The 19,912-nt window shown below is 30.9% G+C and overlaps 2 protein-coding genes across 2 annotated transcripts; both read right to left on the bottom strand.

Moving 5' to 3' along the window:
• LOC18590266 (F-box protein At2g27310) lies at positions 7,334–8,542 on the bottom strand. The gene has a single exon (XM_007015685.2). The coding sequence runs from the start codon at positions 8,514–8,516 to the stop codon at positions 7,416–7,418; it is 1,101 nt and encodes a 366-aa protein (XP_007015747.2). The 5' UTR covers positions 8,517–8,542; the 3' UTR covers positions 7,334–7,415.
• LOC18590267 (F-box protein At2g27310) lies at positions 11,931–13,386 on the bottom strand. Its single transcript, XM_018126675.1, has one exon. It carries the CDS (start codon positions 13,290–13,292, stop codon positions 12,252–12,254), a length of 1,041 nt encoding a protein of 346 aa, XP_017982164.1. The 5' UTR covers positions 13,293–13,386; the 3' UTR covers positions 11,931–12,251.

Raw genomic sequence — 19,912 nt, forward strand, 5'->3', positions numbered from 1 at the left:
TATTTTAACCCTTTCGTTATTTACCATCCCATGATTCACGTAGTGATTGTCATAGAAATGAATGATGACTGATAAAAGAAATAAACTAATTAAGTAAGAAATTATACTCATTGTTCAGCAAAAGACTTAATAATGAGGAAAAGGAATGGCAAAGCCTTAAACTTGGGGCAAAGTCAAACGTCAAAAGAAAAGGTGCTTAGGGAAAATCCGGAGTTACCTAAAGCCTTCAGAAAGAAAATAAACAGACGAAGGTCATTGAAAGCTGCAGTGAAAAATTGGATGAAGCAAGAGAAAGGTCTTGGAACCTTAATGAATCATAAACATGAAAAGCATTTTATCATGTCAATCATACATACATGCCTAGCCATGCACATGATCATTTCCAAAACAAAAATCAAAATTAATTCATGTCCCAAGCTTCGAAGGTAGAAATTCATTCGACCTAAAGTGTTGAGATTGTAAAACTTTGATGGAAAGATTTGAGTCTTTTCATTTCATGTTAATCTAATTAAGTTGGCATTAAAGAATTAAATCGAACCTGTTGTGAGATAGGTCGAGCCTAGATTAAGTCTAGAAATTTCAATTGTTTAAATTGAACCTGTTGTGAGATAGGTCGAGCCTAAATTAAGTTTAGGAATTTCAATTTTATTTAAATTGAATCTGTTGTGAGATAGGTCGAGCGTAGATTAAGTCTAGGAATTTCAATTTTAAATCAAACCTGTTGTGAGATAAGTCGAGCCTAGATTAAGTCTAGGAATTTTAATTTTGTTTAAATCGAACCGTTATGAGATAGGTCGAGCCTAAATTAAGTTTAGGAATTCAATTTTGTTTAAATCGAACCTATTGTGAGATAGGTTGAGCCTAGATTAAGTCTAGGAATTTTAATTGTGTTTAAATCGAACCTATTATGAGATAGGTCGAGCCTAAATTAAGTTTAGGAATTTTAATTCTTAAATTCGAACCTGTTGTGAGATAGGTCGAGCCTAGATTAAGTCTAAGAATTTTAATTTTGTTTAAATCGAACCTGCTATGAGATAGGTCAAGCCTAAATTAAGTTTGAGAATTTCAATTTTTTTTAAATCGAACCTGTTGTGAGATAGGTCGAGCCTAGATTAAGTCTAGGAATTTTAATCGAATTTGTTCTAATATGGGTCAAACCTAGATCAAGTCTAGAAATTTCAATCGAACTTATTTTGAGATAAGTCGAGCCTAGATCGAATTGATTAAATCAACTGGCTTCGAGATAAGTCAAATGTGGTGTCTACGTCTTTGCACTATTCTTGATTCTCAAGAATGTACAAAAAGGGGCAACTGTAGACACCTTCAAAATAAAATATATAATAAAATAAAATATGAAATAAAATTATATATATAAAGAGAGGAATGGCTTGGCGTATGCCCAGCCATCCTTTCCCCAACCACCATGAGTGATGGGGCTCTAGCTACCAACTTTTTGGTGCCAGAACCTTATTACCGGGTTGTCCAAATTTTTAGACAACCCAGCTTTTAAGGATACCACCTGCAAAAAAAAAAAAAAAGGGAAGCCAATCTAAAAAAAAAAAAACCAGAATCCTTAGGAACTCAAAAAAAAATCTAGCAACATCAAAAAACCAAAAAAACCTAGTCTACTAGCCAGAAACAATTACAATCAAACAACAAAAAAAATCAAAAAAATAAATACAAAAGAAACAAAAAGGGTGAGGGAGAAAGAGAGAGGATTGACGAAGAAGAAGAGAGTAAAAGGGAAAGAGGAAGAGAGAGGAAGGAAAGAGAGAAGCGGTGTTGGTAGCGAAAGAATAGGAGAAGGGTGCGACGTCGGCAGGGAGAAATGAGAGAAAGAGAAGGAGAAAGAAAGAGAAAAAAGAAAGAAGAAGCCAGCGGGGAGAGAGAAAGGAAAGGAGAGAAAGATAAAAAAAAAAAAAGAAAAGAAAGAGCAGTTGGGAGAGAAGAAGAAAGAAAAAGGAAAAGAAAGAAATAAAAGAAAAAAAAAAGAAGGAAAAGGTTTTGAGTCAAAGGTCCGGTGGGCTTGCAAAACAGGACTGGAGTGGCCAGCTTGAGTCTTCTGCGAGCTTGTGAAAACTGGGCCAATCTAGCCCAGTAAGGTAAAACCCTTTCCTTTTATTTGTGGGCTATTTTAGTTGGTTTTGGATCTAGTCTATTTTGTCTAGATAAAATGTATTGTTGATTTAATGTTAATTATTTTAGAAAAAGTTATAAAAAAATTTTAAATTTTTTTATGTTGATTTTAGTATTAGAAGATAAAAATAATAATAATAAAAAATAAATAAATGATAATATTAAAATATCATAATACAAATATAAAAATTATAAAAAGTAAAAATAAATTATGGAGAAGAATAAAGAAATAAAAAAATATAATAATAAAAAGAAATAGAAATAATAAGTAAATAATAAAATATACATTTTTGAGTAATTTCACTTAAAAGGGGTAAAGAGTTGCCACTTTTAAGTAGGTCACTTAAATTTGGAGATCGAAACAGATTTTCACTAAAGCGTCGGGATAAATCCGAACTCTATACTCCAATACCAATTGATTCAAATAATTGTTTAAAAAAATATAAAACGAAATAATAAATATAAATAATAAAAAGATAAAAAATAATAAAATAGCAAATAACATGCATTAAAGAAAAAATTTTAATAATAAACACGTAAACAAGGCAATAAATCACATTGAACTATTAAACACATTAGCACATGAATTTTAACTAACTAAATCAATAAACGCGATCATATAGGCATCATCATCTTATATTGTCATAACATGCCACATTTATCTTGCAAATGGCACGGGAGTTCCGATGATGGGATTTTTCCAAGGAGCTTGTAGAGACGAGTTCTTCCAGGGATATATCTAGGTGAGAAAAATTTCGAGACTTCACCAAAGCATTGGGATGGTCTTCGAATAATTTTCTAATAAAAAAATTACTGACTCCATTATTTAAAATAAACAAGTCACGACATCATTTTACGCTTGCATCATGTGCATACGTAAAACCAAATAAAAAAATCAGTCAGCCAATTTAATGAAAATTAGTTAATAAGCAGGGATTAAATCAAAAGTAGGCTATAATAGGATAACTTAAGATTAAATGGTACCGTTCGTGGAACAGGCGCCACAGAGGTGCTAACCCTTCTCCGTACGTAACCGCACTCCCAAACCCATATCTAAAAAAACGTGGATCAGTTCTCGTTCTTTCGACGGACCTAAAATTAATTTAGGACTTCGTCGATTAGAATCGAGTTAACAGGTGACCAATCACACCTAGATAAAAAAGATTAGTGGTGACTCCCACACCACATTTATTTTTGCCGACGTCTAGTATCGGGTTCCCGGACCCGCACGTTACGACAATATGTAATGAGCAAGGTGAAATTAAGTTATGATAGTATAAGTATGGTGAAGGTGTCACTCATACAATCACTTGAGCTGCAGAAGTCCAATTGATGTAATTTTTAATTCATTGGAAAGCTAAGAGAATAGGCTACAACTTTCATGTTTACTACTTTGCCTAGTTTGGACCAGATTGAGATGAAAATCATATTCGAAATTGATAGACAAATGTAGTTCTGCACATAAGGCAGCAAGGTGACTGAGGCTACAGCTCTAAGTTACTCATGGGCGTGGCGTTAAAGAAACTACCACCGCAACGCTAGGAAAACCATGGCCTCAGTGCTGAGTTGGAAAGGTGCATCATACTAACGGCCAAGAGCACACCGTTACGGTGCCAGAAAGGGAGTGCTGTGTCACTACTAATTAGAAAGTAAGGCACCTTGCACATATTTAAGAGCTTTTCTTAAAAGCATTTAAGAGAAGAGACTACAGCAGCTTTTCTAGAGAATTGGAGCTAAGAATTAAGGAAGAATTCAAGAGCAATTGAGAGAGATTCGAGATCAACCCGACTTTGATATTAGTTTATTTCTTTCTTATGCTATTTTTATTTTTTTTTGTTTTGAATTCATGCCTAAATTTCTTTGGATAGTGTTTTATTTAGATATTATGACTAATTTACTTATCTAGGATTATGGTGGATTTCAACATGTAGTCTGAATACTTATTTTTCTATTATTTATCATGAATTGGTATCGTTTTACTTATTCAAATATGTTCTTAATGCCTTTAATTGCCTGATCAGTAATTAATTAACTTGTGAATATAATTGAAACTCGACAGAAAGATTTTAGATTGGACTAGTATTTGAACAGTATATGTTCACGTCACTTAGGTGATCTGATTCGCGTAGACATATGCCAATTGCCATACATAGCCAAATTAAGATACTTGCTTAATGAACTTAATTTGATCAATTCCTATAGACATGTGGTGAATTAATTAAGTTAGGTCTTTGTACAAGCATCTCGATGGACATTTGTTCATAGCTTTAGATTCTAGGTTAGTAAAACCACACACGAAAGATAAATAATAAGAAAAGTTGGTATCAAATGAAGTGTTGAATAAATTTATGATCCTATGTTTTTAATCTATTGCTTTTCTCAATATATTTAATTTTTGTTTATTAATTTAGTATTTCTTTTAAATTTTGTTTTTGATTAATGAACTTAATTTGATCAATTACTATAAACATATAGTGAACTACTTAATTTAGGTATTTGTACAGACATCTTGATGGAGACTTGTCTATAGCTTTAGATTCTAGGTTAGTAAAACCACACACGAAAGATAAATAACAAGAAAAGCTAGTATTAGATGAAGTGTTGAACAAACCAATGATCCTAGGTTTTTAATCTATTGTTTTTCTCAATATATTTAATTTTTGTTGGTTAATTTTAGTATTTCTTTTAAATTTTGTTTTTGATTAGCTTTTTACTTTTCAGATTGCTTAAATAAGATTAATTTGTTATATAATTTTAGTACTTAGTGAAACTTTAGAAACATATCTTTGTGGAAACAATAATTTGGACTTACTATCTATATTACTTATTCGACATGTATCCTTGTGTGTATAAATTAACAACAGACATCATATAAAGTTAATTTCATATATTCAATTCAAAATTTCTTATGTAAAATCTCATAGTATCAAAGATAAATTTACATATATATATATATATATAGAACATAATTATATTTGAAATTCAAAACAAAAAAATCATATATTAAGCAAATCATATTCTAATACCAGAACAAAGAGATCATATATATATATATATATATATATATATATATATATATATATATGTAATTATATTTATTTGCATGCTCAATTCGATTTAATAAATCAAGGAATAAAATATAATACATATTCATGATAGATATTTACATTCCAATTTAACAAAATAATAGACAAAATATAATACATATTATATAATAGCAAATTCATTTTTCGATCAAGAGACAAAATATAATATGTATTACACGATAACAAATTCGCATTAAGGCTAATTTTCAGGAAACGAAAACACTAAAGATATATCAAATCATTTACTTGATTTGCTAAAATTAAAAATCAAATACCAATACTTGAAAGATTAGAAGATCGTGTTGATAACGTGTTAGCGTGTTATGAAATATAACTTGAAAGAACAACTATGAGAAGAAGAAGCAATAAGATTTTGTTCGAGAGTGTATTTACAAAAAAAGTGAGAGGCTATTTATAGGGTAATAACTATTTAAATTTTAATTTTAATCTAATTTAATTTATATTCAAATCTAGATATACATAATTAAATATAAAAGTTTAAATTAGATTACACTTCTTGTGTCTAGCTTATTGCGCTGTTTGACTTAGTTTAAACTTCTTGGATCATAACGAACATTCACAAATATATTCATAATTGAAAGGTCATGATTACTCTCAAATAATTGAAAATTAAAAAAATACTATCATAGTCTAATTTAATTAAAAATTAAAATAAAAAAAACACATAATGATAAAAAATGAAAAAATTTTAAAAATTATTTAGGATTATTATATTAATAATTCAAAAAAACTCATAATTTTAAAGTGAAAAAATCTTAAAAAATTAAATAATATTATTCTAATTAAATTAGATATAATTTTTTAATTTTTTTTCCCTATTTTCTCCCTGTTCTTTCCCTTCCTCTCGTTATCCTTGTATTTTGCCGCTAAATATGGAATGCGTATAGCTACAATTAGGTGTATGTCTAATTTGTTTAAACTATCAATACATAATAACCACACAAAAAAATAAAAATAAAAAGCCGTGTTAGGCTGGCAACAAGATGCAAAATAGTTGCCCAAAAAGCAATTAATTTTGCCGGCTCATAATTAAACCCAACATTTAGAGTGTCCTTACTGTCTTATTCCTTTGTTCAAACCATTCATTAAGGATTTAATTGTTATCCATTTGACTAGTTACGTATAATATTTTCATACAACTTCTAATATAATTAAGGAATGGAATTAAATGAGACAATTTAAACAATTATTTAAAAAGTAAACTCCACGTTGATTCTTTGATATTTCCTCAACTATTAGGTTTTTTTTGTTAAACATAAACCTTATGTTAGGTTTCATTTTTGTTCTTGAAGAGATAACAGTGTTAAATTTTTAATTAGGTTTTTTTTTTTTGTACAATAACAACAAGAACTCCTTTTTCATAATTTTTTATTTTTTATTTATTTAATTAAAAAATATTTGAGCATATTTTGAATTTTTTTATGACTTTTCTCTCATTTTCCCACTGTCCAAACAGTAAACGAGTGTTTTCTTCTTCACGAAAAAGAGATGATTTGTGCTTAGTTCCCATTCCTTATGAGGTTGCGTCTTCAGGATAATATATTCTAGCGATTTCAGACAATAAATGTTATTTCATCCGACCCTTCAAGGATGATTAATGTATCTGGTGGGACGCTTGTGGCTCAAAACAATTATGATATCCATTTCACAACTATTAATTTTCTCTTATCATGTGCATAGCAAATGAATGTTTTGTATCAAATGTAATACAATATTATAAATAAAAGTGGATATTTGTAATAGCTTAAGGAGCATTTATAAACAACATAACATGTAAACAAAAAAATAAAAAGAAATATTTTTGTTGTTTTTTAAATTAATTAAAAATTTAACACAAAAATAAAACACAAGATTTTATGGAAAAAAAAAACCTCAAAATATTATATAAAATAATGTTATACCACAAAAAATCTAATTGAAATTTATGTTATTTAAAAAACATTGAACCCCACAGACACAATCTCATGATACTCTTCTTTAAATTTGAACTTCATTTTTTTCTTTTGTTTATTACGGCAGCATTCGAGGAAAATAAAGAAAACAAAAAAGACTTCGGAACTTGTAAAATTTGCAATTGGTGAACTTGACAGTTGAGTGAAAAAATAATTTAATATTAGCAATTAACATTTTTATTTCATAATTAATTGAACAAATAATAAATATATTCAGATTTTAAATTGCAGTGAACAGAATTAAAGACCAAAAAGCTCCACAACCGGCGATGAGGCAAACCAAGTCCAAAACTCTATCCCTCCTCTCCTTCCTTTCTTTTCTCTCCTTTTTCCTCTCCACAAACTCTTCGTATTTCTCTTTCCCTCCCTTCTTCCTCCGCCCACTCTCCATAACCCCTTCCAAAATTACCAAACTCTCCACCCCGCTCAATCCTTTCCCTTCCATGTCCTCCATCACCATACTCACTTCCCTCACGTGCATGTCCCCTCCTTCATTTCCCCCGCAAGTGACCACTACCCCACACTCCACCATCTCTCTCGACGATCCCCACCCTTCATCTCCCTCCATCACCGTCCCAAATCGCACCTGCACATTACCTGTCAACCAGTGCCGTTGCACAGAAACAGCTCTCTTACTCGACATATTAACCGCCTTTTTCCGGGCCGGGTCAATAACTATCCAACTCAAACTCAAGTTCTCCTCCATGTGTTTTAGCCCCGTGTTATCCTTTCCAACACCATATTTTATCGGTGCCGGAGTTGAGTTTTTCGGGTCAATTAAATCCACCCGAAAAGGTGAAGACAAGAACCAGCTGCTTGACGTTTCGATTTCTTCAACTTTAGAACAAATGGGGTTTCCTTGATAGTAAATATCAACAGCTAAGATTAATTCCGTTGCCAAAGTCGAAGATTTGACGTTGAGTTTTACCGATTGGAGATTGGGAAACGGGAATGAGTCGGAGAAGAAGGAGCGGTGACCGGAAGGGAAGGTGGAAATGACTTGTTTGGCACGTGGTTGATTAACAGAAGGCCACGTGGAAGAACAGATGTGACGCCAGAGATTTTCTTTGGTCGAGAGGGAACGTAAGTGAGAGGAAACGCAGGAGGTGGAGGCAAGGGTGGGACCGTCGAGTCGTGCGAGGATGTGAGCTTGGATTATATCTGGATGAAGGTTGGGAATTGTTTCACCACCGGTTCCGCCGCCGCCGTTAGCAATGGAAGAGGAAGGAGGAGGGGAACCCATTGGCTTAGGCGTTTTGATTTCTGGGTGGTGACAAATAGAAGCGTTTGTGGGCATTTTATAGGTCTTTAAGAAATGCATTAAAAGATCCAAACGGCCAAACCTTGTCCTAGCTCCTAACTCGGACTCCAATGTATTCCGTTATTTTTCTTTTAAAAAGATAAACAGTAAATAATATCTATAACTTTAAACGCATAATTTAATTTTTTATTGTCATATTCAAAAATTAATTATTCTTTGATTATATATGATTTTCAGTAATTTATTCTTTCAAAATTCAAATAAATAATGAAATAATTAATTAAAAATTCATTTTTCAAACATAACTGGAAAATTCAAAAGCTTAATTATTTTTATTTTATTTTATTTTTATAAAATAATTATTTTATTCTTACTCTATTCTATCATAGAATAATGTGAATTAAACGTGTTGTTGATACTTTGAATTAGACATAGTTTGGCCCTAAAACCTAAAAGTGCGTGAATGATCAAGTCAAAAAGCTTAATTTACCTATTTTTTATTATTTTATCATTATCAATAAAAAAAAGCAGATAGTAATTTTGTTAGGAATGTTTTAAAGAAAAGGTTTTTTTAACGAATGTTTTTAAACCAATTTTTAAAGTTTGTTAATATATTATTTATGATAATATTTTTGTGTAATAGAATATTTGATATCAATGTAATGATTTTCAATTATTAAAAAAAGATATTATTTAATATAGTAATTTTAAAATATATTGCTTAGCAAAACCCTTTAAAAAAGGATAAAAAAAAGTTCCAATTATTGAAGTTATTTAATGCTTATATTCAATATTATTAATTGAAAAAACGATGTGGAAGTTTTTAATCATAAAGTCGGTTCAAAAGATCTATCTTGGACCATTTATTAATTAAGACTATATAAAAATAATAATTCTTAAAGGTTATAGCAGCCCTAATTTGATAATTAAACGAAATAGAAGATAAAATTTAGATAACTTTCAAAAACTTCTTCAATTCACAATTTCTTTCTAGAAGAAATGAAGGTAAAGATAAACAAGAGTGAGAAATTTAATAGTAAAGATTGCTGCCTTTAAGTGGTATGGGGCATATTTGGTAAAAAAATACGAAATATTAACTGTGTATATTTAAAATGATAAATAAAAAAAAATAAAATTTTCTTTGGTGGACTAGGAAGGAGTCAATCTTACAAATAAAAAGATTAATTGAATTGAATAATGATAAAAACTACCCATCAATTATTTTAAATTCTCTATCAATTAACTTCATTTCTTAAACCCACTACATAAACACATTAAAATTTATATTCTCAATTTAATTAATACATACTTATTTGTTTTGTAATATTTCAAAAACGATTTTGCCATTATTTAAGTATTTGTTCTTCTAAATTTGGGCGACGTTGTCTCATTGCTTTTGCTCTTATTTGGTCGGCTGTCTGCTCCTCTACGATTTGCTGGAGTCAACGTACGGACTAAAGACTGAGCGTTGGATCGACCTGAAAATTTGCAGGAATGGCACGTGACAACTCGAATTCAAGAAATGTTTTTTTTTATTGAAGTAGTGATAAAAAAGTTTCCTATTTATTTAATTAAGGATATTTTGAATATATAAATGTAATAAAATTTTTTTATATTTATTGTTAATTAATTTTAAATTAGAAATTTATTTTTTAAAAATTTAACATGGTATTAAAGTAGAAATTGTCCCTCTTATTGTTATCTCTTTTGAGATGAGTTGTCACCAAATATGCTCAATATCTCCATCATTGTTTGGTCCTCTGTAGATCTTCATTTGATGATTCATGGTACATGATAAATATATGATTTCTATTAATAAAGTAAAATATTAAAATGATATTATTAAATTAAATTTTTTTAAAAATATATAAATAGAATTAAGACCAATCTATTTTCAATTGAATATCTGTTTTAAACATTTAACAAGTTTGATGTAAATCTTTGTAAAAAAACTCGTATATTTCATGTTCTAAACTTTCCTTTCCTTAAAACATACCACCATTTTCTTTGGAGCTTATTGTTTACAAACTTTCTACCGTAGTCAATGGAGATTAAAAGATGTAGGAATTTATCGTTATCAAGTATAGTAATAGTATTAGAGTCTTGGCTAGCTTGATTTACAATCTATTGCAAATTAATCTTACCTATTTTACGATCTTTTCCTTCACAGAACTAAGTTCGGGTTTGATTCCTTTTTATATGTACCAAAGAGTTCAGGGTAACTAGGGCAGTTTTTATTTTTTAATTTATTTTAATATTATATTTATAAAGGATAACTTGGCAAACATTTTAAAGAGTTGTCACATATTCGTTAAACTATATTTAAGAAAATTAATCAATTAGTATATAATTACTAAATAAACCTATAAATTTCCTCGTATAGTATATAAAAATAGCACTACAAATTTAGGGTTCGAAGTCCAAATATGTGGGCAGCCCACTTTAACCAGGGATATGGACATGATTCGGCCGAATTTATGGTCTGAAAAGGGAAACCCACTTCTTCCCAAACCAGAAAATTGATTGGTTGGGTTCACACTTATTGCAATTTGCAACAAATTAAGGGCTCCCTTTGTCCTCTTAAACTTAATATTAACAAAAATAAACCTTCCAGAACGATCATGAACAAGTAGCAGATCGTTAGTATTTAGCTGGACGGTAAATATAGGGATAATATTAGTGAGTTAATTGCACTTTTGATCTGCAACCTTTTTGAGATGTTTCATTTTCATCCACGACTTAAAAAAAAATTCAATCTCTTTTATTTGTGACTTTTTGAAAAAAAAATTTCAATCCACCAATTCGTCAACAAATTATAAAGATATGGAAAGAATTTGTCACGTGTTGTTCATATTGCGCCCATTTTCTAATTATGTGTTGACATATTTATGGTTTTGAAGCAAATTTAAAATTTTCTGAATAAAAAAAGTCAACAATTTTATTATAGCTAAAATAAAACAACTGCAATGGAAATTGAGCGCAATTAAAAAGATAGTTAACATCCACAAGTTCATTTCTGTTTAAAGCATTCTTAATTTGACAACTCACTGCCTAATAATCTGTCTAGCTGTTCAACTTATTTCAATATGTAAATATCTATCCGGCAGGGGCCGGTAAATTTTCCAATTTTGTTCGAATATTACTTTTAATTTATACCTGAATATGGAGTTAGCTGATACAAGGATTTAACTGAAGTTCTGAGATTCCCATGGAAATAACAAAATAAGCCGTGGCCTTTCATTTGCATGAAAACATATAATACTACGTGAATTAATGCTATAATATTATAAGCTGTGGCCTTTTATATATATATATATATATATATATAATACTATATAAATCGAAGTCAAAACCACCAATGCATGAAATTAAAGAAGCCGCAATGACATGAAATAATGCTGTCTTAATATATACCAAGATAACATGTGACCAATTCGTGCAGACAATAATGCACAAAAATCTTGGAAGAAAACATCAGTCCGGAAAAAAGTCAAAAGAAGTATACTTAATTCATAACCCAGAATTGCTACATTAATTTTCCCCTTCGGACCACGGAAACATTTCAAATATATTTCATTTTTCTGCTTTAATTTTGCACCAAGCATAAGAAAAACTAAAGAATGTAACAAATTAAATAATCAATTGAACAACTTCAATTACAAATTTACAACTTCCTTCTTTTTTTTTTTGACATACATTATGATTTTAGGTATCAAAATTGTATTTCTATAAAAAATATACATCTTGTGGTGGGAAGAATTGAATCTTTGAACGTGTAATTTTGCTGTAATCTTATTACCTGAACAACATTGCTGACCAAAATGTTACAAACCCGGCAACGCCAATACTAATGCAAACCAGATCCAAAGCCCTTTCTTTCCTTTGCCTCCTTTCTTTTCTCTCCCTTTTCCTCTCTCCAAACTCCTCGTACCTCTCTTTCCCTTCATTTCCATTCCCTTTCTTCCTCCTCCCGTTCTCCATAACCCCTTCCAAAATTACCAAACTATCCTTCCCATTCAACCCTTTGCCTTCCATGTCCTCCATCACCATGCTCACTTCCCTCACGTGCATCTCCCCTCCTTCTTTTCCCACGCACGTGACCACTACCCCACACTCCACTAACTCCCTCGACGATCCCCGCCTTCCACCCCCGCCCATGACCATCCCAAATCGGACCTGCACATCACCAGTCAACCAGTGCCGCTTCACCGAAACAGCTCTCCTACTCGACATGTTCACCGCCGCCTTCTTCCGGCTCGGGTCGATCACTATCCAGCTCAAAGTCAAGTTTTCCTCCAAATGTTTTAGCCACGTGTCAACTTTATTGCTACCACCAAAATACTTAATCGGTGTCGGAGCGGAGTCTTTCGGGTCAAGTAAATCCACCCGGAATGGTGAGCACAAAAACCAGCTGCTTGACGTTTCCATTTCTTCAACTTTAGAGTAAACAATTTTGTTCCGATAGGAAATATCAACCGCAGAGATGAGTTCCGTTGGCAGAGTCAAAGAGTTGACGTTGAGTTTTAACGGTTGGAGATCGAGAAACGGGAAAGCATCGGAGAAGAATGAGCGGTGGCCAGAAGGGAAAGCAGAGATGATTTTTTGGAGACGCGGGTGATTAACGGAAGGCCACGTGGAAGAGCAAATGTTTTGCCAGAGATTTTCTTCGGAAGAGAGGGCGTGTAAGTGAGACGATGAGCAGGCGAGGGCGGCTAGGGAAGGGCCGTCGAGTCGGATGAGGATGTGGGAATGGAGGATGTCCGGATGGACGGTGGAGATGGTTTCGTTGCTGGCGTAGCCGCCTTGATCAACAGTTGTGGATGTTATGGTTTTCATTTTGTTAGAAATGAAGAAGAGGTCTCCTTTTTTGAGTTGGGACCGAACGAAAGTGTTAAAAGGACCATCTTATAGGAGATTGCAAACTTGTTCAAACAGTCAAACAAGGACTTGTGTTGGGAAATATCTTGTTTACTTCCCTCCCTCCTGCCATGAAAACCCGAACACCTTTTTTTTTTGTCTTTTTTATTTAATTTTCGCTAAAGTGGAATTTTTTATATTTTTACAAAAATTAAACGTTCGTCCTTAACACACTTTTATTTAAAGCAATTTCTTAATATTTCGAAAGGGTTTTCCCTTTAAACTTTGTCTTATGATATAAAGAAATATTGAAAAATTTTATGTAAAAAAACTGTTTTACGCATTAATTTTATTTTTTAATGTTTATAGTTCATTAAAAATTTAAAATAAAATAGTAAAGATTATAAACATTTTAAGATTTAAAAAAGGTAAAAGAGTGAAAAAAGTGAAATTCTGTTTTTAACTCTACTGTTTCAGTTTTTGAATATTTAAAAAATGAAACATATTTTTTTATTATTCGTCATTATAAAATAAGTTAATATATATGCTTATATTTGATACATTAATTATCACTCACGAAATTCTATTACCTCATTAGTGACATAAAACTAAAAAATTTTAAATACTTAGGATTAAATATTAAAAGTTTCTTAATTAAAAAAATAAAATATTTTCAATTCTTTTTAGATCTTTTCCTTTCTTCATCAAGCATCCAAATAATTTTTTTAAAAAAGGAATTGCTGAAACCCTAACAAAGATTGAGGAACTTGATAAAGAGATTTGGTAAGAGGATTATGATTTTTATTGAAAGTTAGTGCAAATGGGATTTAGATGAAATTCAAAAAATTGACAAAATTGACTTCAAGACGAGTTTTTTAATAGACGCTATCGTTATGATTTATTTCACCTCACTATTTGGTATACAAAAAGAAATAATGCAAATAGTGTTAGAAATACAATTAAGTCAACGACTAACTTTATCTTACACTTTACGAGAGTGAACCGTTAAATATACTTCGAGGGTTTGCAAAGTTATTTGACCTTAGAGCTTACTTTCTACAGCAAGTAAATTATAAGAAATTTATACGTTTTTGTAGTTAATGAAAATTTAAGTGTTTATATTAATAGAATACAACACCTTTCTTGCTATTGATTATTCGGTATACGAAGGGGAATAATGCAAATAGCTTAGAGATACAATTAAATCAATGTCTAACTTTGTCTTGTAGTTTACAAGAGTAAACCGCTAGATATAACCAAGGGTTTGTAAAGTCATTCGACCTTAGAACTTACTTTTTACAACAAGTAGATTATAAGGAATTTGAACACTTTTATAGTTGATGAGAATTCAAGTGTTTATGTAAATAAAATACAACATTTTTCCTACTCTTGTTTTGTTTTGATTTTGATGCGTCAAAATGGTTGACAATAAATTCTTTATATACGCTTGCAAGTGTCTCTTTTTTAAGGACACGACCATTTCATTAAGGCACTACTTTATCTAAAAGATATCTTTACATTTTGTAAGATACAACTTTTGAATAAATGTATTATTTCAATAATCACCTTATGAAAGGACAATTATTCATTCCATTAACATAATCTTTGAATTATAATTTGAAACGATAACTTTTCATATTTAAACTTTTGAGTTATGATGTTTTTTTTTTAATTTGTTTCATTTTGGATGTCATTTTACCAAAAAATATAACCATTTACATAAAAAACTTATTTACAATTCAATAATCACATTATGTCACTTTACGTGATATAACCTTTGAGTTAAGATAACTTTTCATTATGTGACATAATTTTTTATTTTGAAAATACACTAACAGAATAAGAATTCAAATGCAAAAATCATGTAAAAAATATATTACTAAAGTCAACAAGTAAAAATTGTATTCTTAAAATTGCGTAATTTTGCCAAACTGAATTTTATTGGAAGAAGAAGATAATGGAATTGAGAGAGAAAGAGGATAACATAAAAAGAATGGTTGTAAGGAGGTTGAAGAGGGAAAAAAAGATTTTTTTTTTTATTTGTATGTATTTTTTAAAAAATTATTAATATTTAATTTTACATCTTTAAAAGATTTTAAATTTTATTTCATTAGTGAAGTGATAGTAAATCTGAAAGTATATAAAAATACTACATTTTCAATATGTTTTTCATTGAATGGAATAAGAATCAAAGACCTGCATGCACCTCTAATTGAGTTGCAAATTTTACAACAAAAAATTTCTTGTACCCCTAATGTATATCCTCCCAATTCTCAAATAAAAAAAAATCAATCATCAAGAAGCAGGTCAAATGATCTTCCCTTCAATGGAATTAATCTTTTAATAATTTTAGAGAAACCATTTGCCCTGAAGATTCCATCAAACCATTGGCAGGCAACTTGGTGTTGTACTCTAAATTTTGGGGGCAGTCGGATAAAATTTTTACGTGTGAATGTAGTCAACAAAACCGAACACGGGTTGGTGAGTAGCATTGCCGTCACTTGGAAACCAACAAACACTGGATGACGCAGCAAATTCATGGAAATCGAAATGAGCCGCAACTATTTGTGCATTTATTAAACCTACTCAGGAAGTGGACATTAAATTTGGGCACTCAATATTTATCCATACATTTATTTGTTGATAATCATAATATTTATATATTTTGGGTACAAAATGTATGGATATATTGATTGGGTAGACATTACATGAGCCAACGCATTCTTGCTTGGCACCCATTTTAACACTTGTGTTTCACATGCTCCATTTGTAGAAGCATGAAAGAAACACATGATGCGTGGGGATGTACATGAAACTTTCTTGTCACAGTATTTATTATTAATTACTAAGCAAAAAAGGTTTATAGTCAAATTTTCTACACCCTATTTATATATATCCCATTTTCTTTGACCTAATCGTTCCTTTTTCCACCAAAGCGTGCTACTTTATCAAAAACTGTTTATTGACAACGAAGACATGAATCAAAGTGAGGGATTAATTCATTCAATAAAGAAATTACTGAAGGATCAAAGTGGGTTTCTTTTTTCTCTTTTTAAAGAATCGAAATGGGTTTTTGTTAAAACCAAAAAAATTCTGACTACAATGGTTGGGGCCACTTAATATGCCATAAATTAAGCTATTTTAATGTTTGAGCTTTAACTTTTAAGGAGTAAATAAGATTATCCTATGAAGTCGGTGATGGCCTATTAATTTACCATTGATTACTTCTATTATATTTTCGCTAAACTGTATTTAATCATGGCCAATTTGGTCATTTTCTAAACTAGGTTTGCTAAACCGTATAATAGGTTTCATTAAATTAATCCTTCTCTTAAACCCTAATATTTCAATGTCAAGTTAGGTGAGAAAGTGACAATGTTTAATCAGTTATGAATCGAAGCTTTTGATCTAGTGGTTTGATAGTCAAATCTTTAAAATTGAGCAATGTTTAGTTTGTCAAGGTTTTCAACTGTTTGAGCCAGCCCGTGATGGGCATTCGATCTTTCATGTTCATAAATTAATTATATGACTAAAATGGCTTTGATGTTTGATTTTATTTAGTCAATTACGCATGTTGGATTAGTGGAGGCAAATCAGCTCGTAAAAGAATTCAAATAATGAGCAATTAATTATTTTATGATTAAACAACCCTCTTGAAGTCTACCACCAACCCTTTTTTCTTCAGCTACATCTTTATTTTTTAGGTGGTTATATAACAACCAAGAGTTATATATATGGAAAAGGGTTTATTAATTACTTATCTGATCTTATTCATTTTGATAGAAAGGTCAAAAACGTGACTAAACAAATAAAGAAAAACAGTTTAATGCATTAGTTTGAAACATCCCAAATCAAAGGCAAAAACCTAACTAGTTGTTATTCTATACAATAGAAAAAGAAGAGGATGAAGCAAGATTAAGGTCATTGAAAAGGATATGTTCGTGCTTTTATCCTAATGGCTTTTTCTCATTCATCTTCTTTGCCAAATTATATCGGTACAATAAGACTTTGGCAAATCGACTATTTCAATATGAAAGTATGTTGGTGTAGATGGGGTTTAGATGAAATTCAAAAAATCGGTAAAATTGACTTCAAGACAAGCCTTTCAATATACGCTATCTTTAAGATTTATTTTGCCTCCATCACTCGGTATTCAAAAGGCGAATAATTCGAATAGCCTTAAAGATACAATGAAGGAAACGTTTATTTTTGTCTTGCACTTTACGAGAGTAGACCGCTAGATACACCCAAGGGTTTATAAAATTGTTTGGCATTAGAGCCTACTTTCTGCAACAAGTAGATTATAAGAGAGTAGACCGCTAGATACACCCAATGGTTTATAAAATTGTTTGGCCTTAGAGCCTACTTTCTGCAACAAGTAGATTATAAGGAATTTGATGCTTTTGTAGTTGATGGGAACTTTAAGTGTTTATGTTAATATAACACAACACTTTTCTTGCTCTTGATATTTCTACTCTTGTTTTGTTTTTGATTTGATTTATCTAAACAGTTGGCAACAAGTCCTTTATATAGGCTTGCAAGTGTCTCTTCTTCAAGAACACAACTCTTTTATTAAAGCATCATTTTGTCTAAAAGGCATATTTACATTTTATCTGACACAATTTTTGGATAAATGTATTATTTCAATAATTATCTTATGAAAAGATAACTATTAATTTCATAAAATATAATTTTTAAGTTATAATTTGAAACAATAACTTTTCATATTTAACTTTTGAGCTATGATGTTTTTTCAATTTATCTCGTAACTTTTGGATATCATTTTATCAAAAGATATAACTATTCACATGAAAACCTGCTTATAATCCAATAAACATAGTATGTCACTTTTTATGATATAACTTTTGAATTAAAATAGCTTTTCATTATGTAACATAATCTTTGATTTTAAAAATACACCAACAATGTACTCATTATTCTTCTTCTTTTATTTTATGTATTATTAAATGGGAATTTGTCCCAGCAAATGGAGATAGTGCCAAAGAAGTGGAAGCCAAGCCAGCCCGTGACCATGTACATTCACTTGATCTGGTTAATTAACTGAATTTATTGGCGTTTAGACCTTCTTTATTAATTATTTTGATCATTTCCGTATATAAAATTTATAATTTAATGTGGAGATAAAATAATTTTTTGACCGCAATTAAGGTAGTTAATTTCCATGTGAATTGTATTCATTAAATTATCTCGGGTGGCATTGCCAATATATATTGTGAATTAGTCTTTGTAAACTCACCTGCCCTACAACCTCATTCTTCTCCCCCGGGATTGCCAGCCAATGTATCTTGTCAATATGCAATTGTTCTTGGTAATTGTTTCAAACTATCCGCCTGGCTACGGCCGGTAATTAAATAAATCAATTCCAATTCATTTCAAGCCCAATAGAGAGCTAGCTAATCTGTTAATGAAGGAGGCAGCCAGTTGATAAGAAATTCAACTAGGAACACAAGACAAAAGATACTTGGGACAATTGAATCTGAGAGGCTTTAGTATTCATTCCCCTGAAATATTATAGATTAACCTGGGTGTCCCATTTGCCAGTTCCTAACTGAACTTGCCCAAAATTCTTTCATTTGTTTATTTTATTTAGCGTATGATATTTTGTGTGTGGATATTTCAGGAACATTTAATTGTCAGACCAGTTTTGTAGCTGGCATTGGCATTTCCTTACAATTTTGCCGGACTTGACATCATGCTCAGAACATGTCTTCAATGGCTGGCTGACTCGATAATGTTTCCTTCAAGTTACGGGGCTGCACTTGCGACTTTTTCAAGTGGACCAAGGCCCCAGCCGCCATAGTGGAAAAAAACCTCAGTGCGGTAGAGAATATAGTTGCCATGATAGCCATTCGCGATCAGTGGTTTTTTACCGAGTTTCAAAGGGTTTAGGTATTATTTAGAAAACTTTTAAGTAAGGGCACTGACTGTCACAATCCACATATACTGTTTTCTTTCACAAAACTATAAACATACCAAGTTATTATGCCTTAACTTGGGTAAATAGAATAGGAGGAAATCATTAAGTTTAAAAAGAAAAATGCTTTAATTTCGGATGGATATTGGGGTAACTCCATTTTGCCAAAGTTCTCAAATTTGGTAATCAATTGTTCATAAAACTGCATAAAAGGTCAAAGCTTATCCACAACTTTTAGCAAGCAAGCATGCTGCTTGGTTGAGCTTAATTTTGACCATATTCGATGAATGTGAAGTTGGTTCACTTCCACTACAATCCATCGATCAAAATCAATTCACACCATTTCAAACTGAACCAAGCAGTCAAAGATTACAGGTGCTAATTTAGAAGGGAAACAGAGAAACATTTGACTACAAGGTTTTTAATTAGATAACGCCAGAATAGGCTGAGCCTTTAATGATTTGAAAGTTGACTGTTTAATCACTTGCTTCTTTTACCAATATAACCCAAGCTTTTAGCATACATGAGCAAAATTTTTTGGCGTTGATACTGTATTTTCCAACAAAATTACCAAAGCTTGATCAGACTAATTCTAATATGTTTCCATGCCGTTTGGCCTGCAATTGTAGAATTGTAATGCATAATTCATATCCATTCATGTATC

Source organism: Theobroma cacao, chromosome 9 (assembly GCF_000208745.1).
Source record: "Theobroma cacao cultivar B97-61/B2 chromosome 9, Criollo_cocoa_genome_V2, whole genome shotgun sequence".
NCBI lineage: Eukaryota > Viridiplantae > Streptophyta > Magnoliopsida > Malvales > Malvaceae > Theobroma > Theobroma cacao.